Source organism: Mesoplodon mirus (assembly GCF_964341445.2).
Source record: "Mesoplodon mirus genome assembly, chromosome: 2".
Lineage (NCBI taxonomy): Eukaryota > Metazoa > Chordata > Mammalia > Artiodactyla > Ziphiidae > Mesoplodon > Mesoplodon mirus.
In genome coordinates, this window is record NC_138977.1 from 142,101,078 (window position 1) to 142,115,148 (window position 14,071).

At 40.7% G+C, this 14,071-nt stretch overlaps 2 protein-coding genes across 5 annotated transcripts in view; one reads left to right on the forward strand and one right to left on the reverse strand.

Annotated features, from left to right (window-relative positions):
• AFG2A (AFG2 AAA ATPase homolog A) overlaps positions 1–13,271 on the reverse strand; it is a 334,449-nt gene extending 321,178 nt beyond the window's left edge. For all 3 annotated transcript variants that reach the window (XM_082639000.1, XM_082638999.1, XM_082639001.1), the window contains exons 1-5: positions 12,906–13,271; positions 6,778–6,899; positions 5,586–5,743; positions 1,670–1,728; positions 381–1,025 (exon numbers count right to left, since the gene is read on the reverse strand). In XM_082639000.1, coding sequence (XP_082495126.1) covers positions 381–1,025; positions 1,670–1,728; positions 5,586–5,743; positions 6,778–6,899; positions 12,906–13,197 — 1,276 coding nt within the window. In that variant the 5' untranslated portion in view covers positions 13,198–13,271. The remainder of the gene's footprint in view (positions 1–380; positions 1,026–1,669; positions 1,729–5,585; positions 5,744–6,777; positions 6,900–12,905) is intronic.
• A 232-nt stretch (positions 13,272–13,503) lies between these two features.
• The window catches only part of NUDT6 (nudix hydrolase 6), a gene marked incomplete at its 3' end in the record, with an annotated part of 33,888 nt that continues 33,320 nt past the window's right edge, over positions 13,504–14,071 (forward strand). The window contains exon 1 of one of the 2 annotated variants that reach the window (XM_082639048.1): positions 13,504–13,527. In XM_082639048.1, the coding sequence (XP_082495174.1) occupies positions 13,524–13,527 (4 nt within the window). In that variant the 5' untranslated portion in view covers positions 13,504–13,523. Of the gene's footprint in view, positions 13,528–13,590; positions 13,861–14,071 lie in introns of those variants that run through there. The other variant, XM_082639047.1, reaches the window with a different exon arrangement.

Consider the following 14,071-nt stretch of genomic DNA (forward strand, 5'->3'; position numbering starts at 1 on the left):
CTCAACTACTTGTTTCAACGCAAAGAGATCTGCACCCAGCTACATTTCCTAACAAAGAAGTTTTATCCAAACTATTTAAATGTTTATTTTTTTAGTCATTACGGCTAATCTAGCATGACAAGATACTTACTCTAGATCTAATACAAACAACTGTGGAAGTGTGCAGTTAAGAGAGACAAGGCTACAACTAACTCACATTACAACCTGAAGAGACCAAGCATAGAAAAAGGCCGACTTAACTGGCATCTCCTACCACACCTCCCACTCAGGAAAGAAAAACAGGAAAAGAGGGTGAACAATTATTAGATAAGTGAAATGAGCCAACTGCTTTTTAGTTTGAATTTAACATTTCTGGGTGTAATACACTGAAGAAATCATACCATAACTCTTGAAAAGCTCAGGCTGTTTGAGAGGTAATTCAATTATTTCTCTAATTTCTTTCAGCTGACTATTTAAGCCACCAATCATGTCATAAGTTACTTTTAATTGGTTGTCTTGATCTTTTGAATTTGTACGAATCTTTGTAAAATTGACTCTTGTTGTCGAAGAAATAAAATAAAAGGTATCGGTGTTGCACTGTGCTCCCACGCTGGGTGACTTTAGCAATCTCTCTTCATTGACAGGTTGCTCATTTCCTTCTCTGGCAGACTGAGAACGACGTTTAAGACCTGTGACTGCCTCTAGTCCAAGTCCACTGCCATTCCCAGGACTCTGTGTAACACCTGACGAAACGCCACCAGCTTTATTTATCATTCTGCCATCTCCTGGTTTGTAAGGAGTACTGCTTGATGTTGGGTTTTGGGGCACTTCCAGACCTAACTGGCTTAGCTGTAAGGATATATCCAGGGTACTAGTTTCCACGCTGGATGGCATGGAGGCCATTCCCCGGGCAACAGTGTCAGAGTCATTCTGAGCCCTTCTCAACATGGCGCCATCTGCTCCTTTCACTCGCAACACTTGCAACTTGCATGGTCGTCCATAGAATGTACAATACAGAAAGTTGCCTGGTAAAACAATCTTGCCATCTGGAAAACAATTTATTAAATATATACATTAGCACAATTTTTCACCCATTTAAAGTTTAAATAGCAATTTATTTCATCTATTAACAAAACTATCTGACTGAAAAGACTAAATCAAAGATGGAAGTATTAATAAAACAACTGTTATGAAAAACAGAGGACCTAATATCCCCCTATGATACGGCACTATCTGGAGACAGAAGGTCAAGCTAATTCTCTGAAATCCTCTACACTCAGTACATTTAGGATTCTATCAGCTATAACCCCATAGAGCCAGGCATTCCATGTTCAGTAACAAACCAAGCTAAAATGGCACACCTACACCAACACTCCAAGATAACATACCTGACCAGAAAGAACAGAGTTCAAGGGTTAAAAGTCTTAGTTCTACCACTGACTTTGCTCACAGTTAAGTCAAAAATTCTCTCCACTGCTCAGCTACCAATCAATTACTTGGCAGTTGGGGGCGGGAGGCGGCGGCAGATACTACATCCCTATCTTAAAAGGACGTTCATTCGTTGAGGAGAATATTCTCTACACTATTTTAAAGAACAGCATTATGTACACAAGACCTCAAAGACACATCAGTTTATTTGCTGCTGCCTTGCGTTTTAAAATTTTAAAAACGTATGAAAGATACATCTCACCTAGTTTTCTCAGAAGACAAGCAGTCAGTTGTTCTTCATTAATATCTGCATTTTTGTCACTGTGAAGGGTGGGAGAAATAAAAATCAGCATTAAGTACACCAGAAACTGAAAGGTAATATAAAATGACATGTACACAGTTGTGATGTAGACCTAATCAAAAGAATCGTTAGTTTACAATCTGGAAATGATTTATACAATTTCAGAATGATTTACACTTTTTAGATACTTCTTATAGCCATGAAAACACCATTTGCAATTTGGTGTCCTAGTGGCCTAAATCAGTTTTCTTTACTATCTTATACACCACACACACACACCCCTATATACTCGGGTATATACATGTACACACATGTGTACATTTATGTACTACATCTGTGGATGTATAGGAGCAATAAATCACAATGAAAAGTATGTGTTTTTTATTGTGTGTTATAGTCAGAAACATTGGAAAAACACTGGCCTCAATTAATCATTTCCTTTCTGAACTTGCCCAGCTTGGAGAAAGGCTTTTATTAATAGCTTACTTTATTCTCTTTGTATAGTTTATAAATTATCTTTAAGGAGGGGCTTCCCTGGTGGCGCAGTGGTTGAGAGTCTGCCTGCCAATGCAGGGGACACGGGTTCGAGCCCTGGTCTGGGAAGATCCCACATGCCGCGGAGCAACTAGCCCCGTGAGCCACAATTACTGAGCCTGCGCGTCTGGAGCCTGTGCTCCGCAACAAGAAAGGCCGCGATAGTCAGAGGCCTGCGCACCGCGATGAGGAGTGGCCCCCACTTGCCGCAACTAGAGAAAGCCCTCGCACAGAAACAAAGAGTCAACACAGCCATAAATAAATAAATAAATAAATAAAAATTAAAAAAAAAAAAAAAAAAGAAAAAAAAATTATCTTTAAGGAAATTTAAATCCTATACAGTACGTTATCTGAAGAGGTAGAAAAAAAGCAGAGTAATGGTACAGTGCAAGTTTATTCTAGAGAAAGGGTATGCCTAGGAAAAAATGGAAAAGCCTTCTTCTGACCAAAAACTGTGTCTTCCAGGAAGACTGCTTGTTTGAGTACAGGAAACATGCCTAAAAATCATTACACTTGTAAAGAAACACATTCTTGGAGAGTTCTCAGAATATGTGCATTTTCCCTCCTCCTCCGTGTGTAAGCAGCCAGTATCAGCAGAGGAAGCCTTCCTACAGTTGCGAGCTCTGCCAGAGATCACAGAGGGAGAATGGTTTAGCTCAGGAAAAGGTGTATTAGCAGGCGCATCTGGTCCAAATCTAAGCCTTGCTCCCAACCACTTTATCAGTAACAAAATCAATACAGCCGAGCTACATTATTTGAAAATTCCATATGCAAATTCACCTACTTGCTAAAATGTGTTTATAACCCCAAAATCAATACTAGCAGAACTTTGCCAGTCATTTGTGGATGAGCACAGAGCAGGCAAAAACTGTAACCCAATACTTTCCCAGCTGAGGCTGAAAAAGGCCTATTGTTTCAACTCTCATTCAGAGGTGACCAGAGGATGGAAGCCAGGCAGGGCAGGGAGCAGTGCAGTATGGCGTGAAAAGTTCCAGCTCTGGCACCACACAGACGGGGTTTGCATCCTAACTCTGGCATCTGTTAATGGGGTGGCCTCAGGCAAGTCACTTAATATTTCTGAGCCACTTCTCCTCGTTTGAAAAATAAAGAAAATAGAATCTACCAGAATGAGTTGTTTCAAGGACTTAAGGTTATAATCTACATAACATATATATTTTCATATATTTATGTGTTAAATAAATACACACATACATATAGATAGACACACACACACACACACACACACCCTCTAGGAGCAACAGTTCAGTATTTGCTAATTCAGTATTTGTGGCAACATCATGGAACACAACTACCACCAATAATGAGAACCAACTATGTATTCATATAAAAGAGAGAGAAAAACAAGGAGAAAATTTCATGAATCAAATGCGTGTATACACTAAAGAGAAGATTGTACATATTTCCTTAAATACTTACATTTACTGTTTAAAGAACTCTGAAACTACTTAAATTGCTTTTATTTATTAAACTTTGAAGAGAAGATATTTGCAAATATGTACAAATATGTAAAATATGTAAAACAATCAGTTTTGCTTTTAAAAAAAGCACAGATGAAATCACTTCCACTAGAAGGAGCTCTAACAGTGTTGAAAATAAATTTTTTCAGATACAACTGAAGGATTTAAACAGCAGACTAAAAAAACTGATTCTTCTTATTGGAAATTAAGTTTCTCGTCTAAGTTCTGCTGCCATGTTTAAAACACAAGGTTCTTTAAAATAAAAAACCAAGTTTCCATTTAAAACATATACAGTCCCTCTATAGTAGGTAATCATTATCACCTAAGACTGCTGCGCCCTCAAGAGGTCACACTTGTAATCATCAAAAATCCCGTCAACTGATTACTGCTACCTAAAGCACTGTTTTAAAACAGTCTAAAGATTAATCCTGTTGAACCTGAGTTAACTAAAAAATTACCATAAAATAATGGGCAAGTTACTTGTCCTCACTGAGCCCGTTTCCTCATCTGTAAAGAGGGATAAATATGGATACCTTGCTGGATGTTTAGAGGACTAAATGAGAGAAGAAAAAGGGGAAAGTGTGCATGTGTGTGCTAGTACACAGCTGATGCTTAACATATGTTGTGTTCTCTTTTCCTTTCTGGCTTTTTATTTTGTTGCTTGTTAAACTGTTATTCAATGCACTGAAGACATTTTCCTGTTTTTAAAAGAAAAAATACACCAAAGCTTAAGCTTGGAATCTACAAAAGTAGAAAAGTGAAGGAAACTTTTCAAAATCAAGCTAATGATTGAAAAATGTTTTGTGATTCTGGCATGTAATATAAAATTCCCCAAGTTTTTACAAACATGATATTAAAGTATTAAAAGATTTTTTTTTTTCTTTTTTTGCGGTACATGGGTCTCTCACTGTTGTGGCCTCTCCCATTGCGGAGCAAAGGCTCCGGACATGCAGGCTCAGTGGCCATGGCTCACGGGCCTAGCCGCTCCGTGGCATGTGGGATCTCCCCGGACCGGGGCACGAACCCATGTCCCCTGCATCGGCAGGCGGACTCTCAACCACTGCACCACCAGGGAAGCCCAAGATTTTTTTTTTAAAACAAATTTTGATAAGACTTATATATGCAAACTGAGTAAAAATCCTATTAGATACAGAACATTCAAGAGGATGGGTGATATACTTTAACCATATTTGTCATCTTTGGTGGGGAACTATTTAAAAATTGGATAGATATAACTGTTTTATTTGACTGAATAATCAATGAGTTAAAATACACAATCAGGTACCCTTCGCTTGAGCAGTCTTATTTAAAACTTGTTTCTTGCCAAATCACAGTAATCTATTCCTGTCTTTATGACTGTAAAAAAGACAAGAAGCAAACCAAGACCAAAAAAAACATTGTTAAATATCCATCAACAACAATTCCTCTCACCTAAAATGTCAGGGCATATTCTATTCACGGGACATTAGAGAGTCCATAGTCCATAAATCACACAGCACCCATCTAGCTTGTGCTGTCTGACACAGTAGGCCACTAGCCACTCACCACATGCGGCTATCAAGTGCTAAAAATATGGCTAGGCTAGACTGAGATATGCTACAAGTGTAACATAACACACTGGAGTTTGAAGACTCAGTTAGAAAAACAGAATGAAAAATCTTGTTAATAGTTTTTTGTAGTTATTATAAATTCCAATAAGACTTTACATATACTGGTTAAATAAAACATACCATTACAATTACTTTCTCTTTCTCTTCACTTTTTAAATGTGGCTACTAGAAAATGAAAAATTACATGTGTGGTTCACATTTGTGACTCATTTGGGTAGCACTGATCCAGACAGTCACCAAAGAAAAGAGCCAAACCTGAGTGCCACGTCCATTTCCTCAGCCTGCAGCACAGCACCCAAAACAGGCTGGACGTGGATGGCATCACCAACCCTCACACCCACATTCTTCTGTGCCATTTCACTCAGGCCAACCTTGCCTCCAGGAAATCCTGCCACAGGCCAGGCCGTATAGACCTGTCCAGAACATAGGAAACAAAAATATAAGAAAATAAATATTTGTAGAATATCATTCATTTATAAGGAAGAAAACTAAGCACAGTCAAGTATATGGATCTGCAAAACACAGTCCTTACCCCAGAGTTATGATTTGACATCAGTTACGAAAAAACTATTTTTTTATAAATATTACATCTCTTTTGTGAAGATTAGGAATAATACCACAGTGAAAATGGTGGAAGAGCTGAAAGGTGGATTTAAGAAAAGAGACAAAGGCATTAACAGGTGATAAGCGAAAAACGAGAAAAAATACTGAAGGCAAGCTAACTGTAAGGTAGCTCAGTTTGGAGCATAAACTACATCCAGGAAACAGTGAGTGACCTAGTACAAGAGCTCCATGGGAACCTGGTTCTCAACCGACTTAAATGGTAAGGGAGAAACTCAAAGATTTCGAGCTCTGGATAATAGGCTGAGCTCACACATTTATAGTCTTCTCTTCCACAAAACACAGTAAAGGATTTTTTACAGTATAAGCCCAGAACAATGAAAGGAATGGGAGGCAAGCCATCAGCAGATATAAGACTGCAAAACATTTCCAGAGGACCCCACTGGATGAGAGAACATTGACTGATGAAGCTGCAGCAGAAGACATGGCAGAGTCAGAGGAAGAAAGCTAAGCTGCCAAAGATGACCCAGGAAAGGTTCTGGACTTAGAGTCTCAGGTATGATGAATGGTAGCCAGGACAAACGGAGGGTAATCAAATATTTACGTACAAAACAGATGACCCAAAATAACATTTCTGTGAAGAAATGCAACTAACAGACTGGGAGAAATAGGGCTGGTAGTGTGTCACTACCTCTGGAGGAAAGGCTTCTTTCTACATCATGACACTCAGGGCCTACAACTCACAGGGTATCAAAGGAAGGAAAAGTTTACATAGATGTGAGGGTCCTGTAAGATATAGCTTTTCATTTATTACTGCTTGTGTTGAAAATTAAGATCAAAAACATTTGAAATACTTCTAAAGTAAGGAAATGAAAAGGACTCTCACCTCTTGCTTCCCATCCAAACTGGTAAGCAACACTGGTCGACCAATACATATGTTTGCAGACTTCATGGTGTTGAGTCCAAGTTGAACAAGGGAATTCTGGAATGCTTTAGGAACTTTGTCGTCTACCAAGAAGGAAAAGAAAATTATATTTGCACTATTTGTAACTGAAGTTAAAGCATGCTCTTTTGGAGTAAATAAAAATCCTTTCTCCACATGACCATATGAATGCACTTACCAAACCCTGGAGAAACTACTGTCCCAACCCTCCTTATTTTGGCAATCAGACTTAAAACCAAACCTTTGTGAGGGTCCACTGACAATATGATTGCTAACTAAAAAAGGATGTTTTATGGGGTAGGTATTGGTTTTCATTATTTTTAAAAAAATCTCTAATTTCATTACTAACTGAACATACTTGCAGTAGGGCTTTGCATACTTGCATTCTGAACTTTTCATATTACAGATTCTAAGTTGAGTTGGCTACTAGTACTCAAAGGCTTGAACTGGGGAAGTGACACATCATCTGGCTCTGGAGGATTAAGTTATGTTTCCACTTCTCACCCACAGGATAGCAACCAGACATTTTTCCTTTCTACTCCCAGGAACACATGGATAACAATAACACAGGTCTTATTCCTTAGGCGAACACACACCGACTCAAATGACCATTAGAGCTTTCAACTTTTGGCCAAAGAAGGGGCCCAGAATTCAGTCCAGTTTCTAAACCTCTGAAAATGATGTGCTAACATCTCCACCCCTGCCCACACACTCCCTCAAGCTCCACATTTGGTTAGCTGTCCCTCCTCTGATGCTCCCAGCACCCTATGTTGTCAGATACTAGCACTTATCACAATATTCATTTATTTTACAATCTGACTTTCCTTTAACAATATACTGCTTTGTAACAGGAAATGGGTCATTTTCATCTTTGTAACTCCAACGCCTAGGAGTGCATCAAATACAGCAGATGCATAACAAATATGCATGAAATGAATGAATGTAGCAGATGAGTATACAATATTTTTCTTTTCAGCACAAAATCCATGTAACACTTATGATGCCTGTCACATAAACTTTATTATAAAACTTACAGTCACATATATCATAATCACAGAGCTCTGACTAGTATTAGTGTTCTTTCATAATCAGAAAAACAGATCTTTTGTAATTAAAAAGGAACTAAATCAACAAAAGCAAAACCATGAGGTACGTCCGATTTACATCATTCTCTGCCACTGCAAAGTAACTTCCCAACACATTTATTTTCCCTCTGTCATCAGAGGAACAAATCTAGAAAAACAAAGCAGCTCCCAGGGATAAGATTAACAGGACTGAGCATAAAATAAGCATTTTTTAAAATATGACAGGCTGAAAAGAAATTCAACTTTCCTATGAGTACCAGGTCTCTTACAGTTTACCCAGCAATAAGAGCAAAGCATCCTGTTTGATAACCTCATAATGTTCAGTTTCTGCCACTTCTTTCTTCCTAATAAAGGAAACCTCAATGAATTACCCTTCCCTCTTGATAATTACCTTGAGGGGGGTACTCAGTCCCTGACAAGATTCTAAGTTTTCTTCCTCTCTTCCCTCCATCCTATCCTGCACCAAGATTTGAAACATCACACACTTCTCTAAATACCTCCATTTCCTCCCTATCAGCAATGGAGATCATGTTCAAATTCCCATCTGTTGGCTTTATTTCCTAATACATTTCCATTGTATTCTCTGCTTACAGCATCCAAATCTACGTAAGCTATCCCCCGCACAATTTTCACCAGTCCTCATTCCTTCAATACTTTAAAAATATATCTCTACATCTACTTCCTATTAATTAATTTCACACTTACTGAGCACCTTATGTGCCAGATTAACTAATGAGATAGTAAAGGTAATTTCAAACAACCACCCACCCTTCATTTGTTCATTCAGCAAATATTTACCATGTGCCCACTATATGGCAGGATACTACACTAGGCACTGGGGAAATAAGGTGAACAAAAGCAGACACACTCCTTGGCCTCATGGAGTTTATAACTTAATAGAATGAGAGTTATTAAACAATCACTAAATAACTGTACAATTCTAAACTAAGATTAATGTAATGAAAGAAAAACTAAGAGTCCTAAGAGAGGCTACAATGCAGGATAGGATCTCATTTGGAAGAATCAAAGAATGCTTCTCCAAGAATATTTAAATTCAGGTCTGAAGTAGAGTAAAATTAACTAAATGAAGTGGGGGGGCGAAGACAATTCTCGGCAAAAAGAAGAGCTTGTACAGACATCCTTGACAAAAGACAGCATTGTGCATCTGAGGGGAAAAGTACAGGTAGAGTGGTGGGAAACAAGGAGCCACATAAGGAAGGTCAAGACCACCCAGGGCAGTGGGCTTTATCAAGCTCCTGGTCTTTAATCTGACAGTAATTGGAGGCCAGTTAGTGGTGAAAAGCAAGGTCGTAACAGGATTTTTCTTTTAAAAGACCATTCTGTCCGCAGAGTGGAAAAGGAATTGGAAGGGAGCAGCTAGTGTAGTAGTCCAGGTGAGAAAGGATGGTGTCTGAGATTAAGGTTGAAGCAGTGGGAAGGGAGTGCAGAAGTGGAATGTGGGAAAAACTTAGTTAGTAAACAGGACTTGGTGGTGGACTGGATAATGTGAGATGTAAGAGAGCGGTGTCATGAAGGAATCTTAGATTTCTGAATTTTACAATGAGAAAGACTGAGCAGAGCTCATTTGTTTTGTTGGAGGAAATATGACTTCAGGAAGTAGTCCTGAACTATCTTTGAAAAGTCCAAAAGAAGAGGTATAGCACAGTGCTATATACAAAGTATGGACCACAAATTAAGAAAACAATCCCATTTACAACTGCACTGAATAAATTTAACCACAGGGGTGAAAGACTTGTACTCGGAAAACTATAAGACTCTGATGAAAGAAACTGAAGACACAAATAAATGGAAAGATATACTGTGCTCACAGATTGGAAGAATCAATATTGTTCAAATGTCTATACTACCACCTAAAGCAATCTACAGATTCAATGCAATCCCTATCAAAATACTAATGGCATTTTCCACAGAACTAGAACTAATGATCCTAAAATCCGTATGGAACTGGAACAGCCACAGCAATCTTGAGAAAGAGCAAAGCTGGAGGTAGCATGTGCCCTGATTTCAAACTATACTGCAAAGTTATAGTAATTAGAACAGTATGGTACTGGCACAAAAACAGATACATAGATCAATGGAACAGAATAGAGAGCTCAGAAATGAACCACACCTATAGGGGAAATTAATAGATGACAAAAGAGGTAAGAATATATAATGGGCAAAAGAGAGCCTCTTCAATAAATGGTGTTGGGAAAACTGGACAGCTACATGCAAAAGAATCAAACTGGATCACTCTCTTACACCATGTACAAAATAAACTCAAAATGGATTAAAGACTTTAAATATAAGACCTGAAACCATAAAACTCCTAGAAGAAAATATATACAGTAAACTCTTTGAAGTTGGTCTTAGCAGTATTTTTTGGATCTGTCTCCTGAGGCAAGAGCAACAAAAGCAAAAATAAATAAATGAGACTACATCAAACTAAAAAGCTTTTGCACAATGAAGGAAACCATCAACGAAACAAAAAGACAGCCTACTGAATGAGAGAAGATATCTGCAAATGATATATCCGATAAGGGGTTAATATCCAAAATACATAAATAACTTTTATACATATATATTACAATGAAATATTACTCAGCCATAAAAATGAAATCTTCCCATTTGCAACAACACGGGTGGATCTAGAGGGTATTATGCCAAGTGAAATAAGTCAGAGAAAGATCAGTATCAGCTGATTTCACTTATATGTGGAATCTAAAAAACAAAACAAACAGAAACAGACTCATAGATACAAAGAACGAAGGGATATTTGCTAGATGGGAGGAGGGTGGGGGGGCTGGGCAAACAGGGGAAGGCAATTAAGAGGTACAAACTTCCAGTTATAAAGTAAATAAGTCACAGAGAAGTAATGTACAGCATAAGCAATATAGTCAATACTGAAATAATTTTGGATGGTGACATGGTTGGTTACTAGACTTTGTCAAGGTGATCGTTTCCTAATGTATTTAAAAGTGAATCACTATGACTTACACCTGAAACTAATACTGTTCGTCAACTATATTTCAATTAAAAAAAAAAAGTGTGGTCCACAAACTATCTGATACTGTTCATGATGAGGTAAGTACAAAAAATGAGAATATGCATTTAGAAGCTTTTATTGCAATTTGACAGAGTAATTTTACATCTGTTGAATCTAATAAAAATCTCTCTTTTTTAACTTATTTTTCCAATAATTTACTTTTATCATATTTTACAACAGTGCTGATCTGTGACGTGTTGTAAATTTTTAAACCTTCCCTATGGAGTTTGAGAAGCATTGATCTAGAAGACAATTAAATCCATACTCAGAACAATTTAAATTACAAATACAAATCTGAAAATAATAAGGGTAAATGGGAAGGAAACGCTGGGCATTGGATGAACTTGCCAAAGAAAGAAGATTTATAGAGAGAAAAAGAGGGTTTAGGGCTAAGAAATAAGGAACTTCTACATTTGATGGTTAGGTGGAAGAGGGTGGGCCTGCAAAAGGAAATGATGAAGTACGAACCAAAGGAGGGAGAAAAACTCGGAGATTTTGATGACACATAAGTTAAGAAATAAAGTGTTTCAAGAAGATGGAAATGGCTGACAATACCAAAAGCTGCTGAGGGGTCAAGTAAAGTAAGTAATGAAAAATCATCCATTGGATTTACCAACGTGGAGATCATCAGTGACCAGGGCACAGGCAGTTTGAATGGAATAATGAGGTGGATGTCAAATAGGAATAGGCTATGGAGTAAGTGAGAGATGAGGAGACAGGGACCCCTCCTTCTAAGAAGTCTTGCAGTGGAGGGTGGTGATAAGAAGTGTGGAGCTTTTGTTTAAAGATGAAAGAGAAGGGGCTTCCCTGGTGGCGCAGTGGTTGAGAGTCCACCTGCCGATGCAGGGGACACGGGTTCGTGCCCCGGTCCGGGAGGGCCCGTGAGCCATGGCCGCTGAGCCTGCGCGTCTGGAGCCTGCGCGTCTGGAGCCTGTGCTCCGCAACGGGAGAGGCCACAACAGTGCGAGGCCCGCGTACCGGAAAAAAAAAAAAAAAGATGAAAGAGAAATCAGTAGGTTTAAATGTCAATGGGAAGGATCCAGTTGAAAAAGAGACTGAATATGTCCAACAGAACAAGTTGTCCTCCGATCCCCAAAAAAGCCTGCAAATACTATGTTAACTGTTAGATTGTCTTTAGGGTCTGCACCAGACATAAATAAAAATCTTGTCACTAGGTTAATCTGATCCCCTTTTCAAAGCTACAAAACATCACGCCTGCTAAAAGCTTTCCAACTCAATGCTTTTCACTTAAATCCGTTCTCCCAAGGCTGCTGTGATCTAGGTCCATGGCTTTAGAGTCAAATACATCTGGACTCAAAAAAAGCCTCTGCCATTTAGTTAGGACCTGTGTAACCTGGGGGGAAGGGGGGGGGATTGCGTTAACTTTTCTTTCTCTGTAAAATGAGCATAATACAGTACCCATCTCCCAAAGCTCTGCGCAGATACGTGAAATACCCAAGCTCCTGCTAGCACCCGTGCGCACTTAACAGCTGTTTAATTAAATACCAGAACCCGTGTAGTAGGAAAAAAAGCCAAGTTTCAGTTTTAAAGGCACATTAACGTCTCTTAGGAAAGACGTACCGACAGCGGTACTGAACTGGGCTTCCAGTTTTTTAGTATAGGTATACTATTCTCGCTAGAGACGAGCGACATCGCAGTTAAATACGCCGTTAGTCTTAAATAAGGCAAAGCCGTTTCAAGCGCAATTTAGAAATTCAAAGCAATTTACAAAAGAGCCTGACTTAGCCACTAAGTCATTTCTGCCCAACTTCTCTAGTGCAGGCGCGGCTTCGAGCGTCTTACATACTTCTGTGCCTCTCGCACACCTCTGCCTCACCCAACTTTTTAAAAACCTTTACACCTCAAGGCAGAATCGCTAGGTTTTCGTCCTCTCAGGCGGCGCCCCCTCGGCCTCGGGTCTCCCTCTCAGAACTCTTTACCCTTCTCTAAGAAGTTGATCACCACCAGAGTCCCGGCCGCCACGGCAGAAGCTGTGGCCCCCGCAGAAAAGGAAGCAGCGGAGGCCGAGGGCGAACCATTCCCGGCGCTTTGGTTCAACCGTTTTCTGTTCTTCTTGGACGACATGATCGGAAGGCAGCCCGAGAGAAGCAGCGGCAAAGCCGGCTCAACGTGCGCGCTTCGCTGAGAGAAAAACTTCCGGGGCAGAAACCAGCGAGGCTCCGTCCCGCGCCGTAATCCCCTGAGTGGAGCGCAGCAAGAGCGGGAGAACATAGCGTCTTCAGAATCCGCTGTCGTTGAAGAGGTGGAAGACGTTCTGACTTTCGCCAAAGAAGACGGATTAGGTGGACGGAACCCTCATTTAGATTGTAAATTCCTGAAAACCAGGACTTTTTCGTATCTCCGCCTCCTTCCCTATCCCTGAACAAAATGTCTGTTGAATTAAACTGAGGTGGGGGTGGGGGGAACGGGAGGGAGGGTGAGTGGTGGGAAAGTTTCTGTCGCTTTCCTTGAGCCGGGCAAATTCTTGAGAGGAGCCGGTCGACCGGACTTCGCCGTCTCCTCTACCTAGCGCTGCAGACCCCTGCTCAACTCTGAGAATGGGTGGGTGACACTCTTCTAAAACTTACGGTAGCGCCGTCACTCACTGGCCGCGTGATTTGGGAGCGTCCGTGTGGGCCACGAGGGCCGGTGCGGAGATGCTGCAGCTACCAAGAGGGGGCTGCTGGCGTGCGGTGCTGGCTCGGGCCCGCCGCGCAGTGTTCTTTGCAGGGCCCCGCGGGGCCTCGGGCGGCCCGGGTTGCGCTTGGGACGCCCCTTCCGGAGCCGGCGAGCTGCGGGGCGAGCTTGACAGATTCGGGGGCGTCTCCGTGCGCCTGGCGCGGCTGGACGCAATGCACCGCTTGGACCCGGTCGCCTTCCAGAGGGCCTTGCAGGGCAAGTGCTCCTGGTCCGAGGCTCCCCTGCCTTTCTAAGGAAGTAACCGCGGCCCCCACCCCCGAGTCGCGCCTGAGGGAAGGAGAGAGGGCGTGCGTGACCCGCAGCCGTTTTCTGCTTTTCGTTCTTGTGCCCTTGGCTGGGAGGTCTCTGAGGCGGTTGGGTGAAATGGTGACGAACTCAGACTTTGGGATCGGCAGCCCTTGTTTCT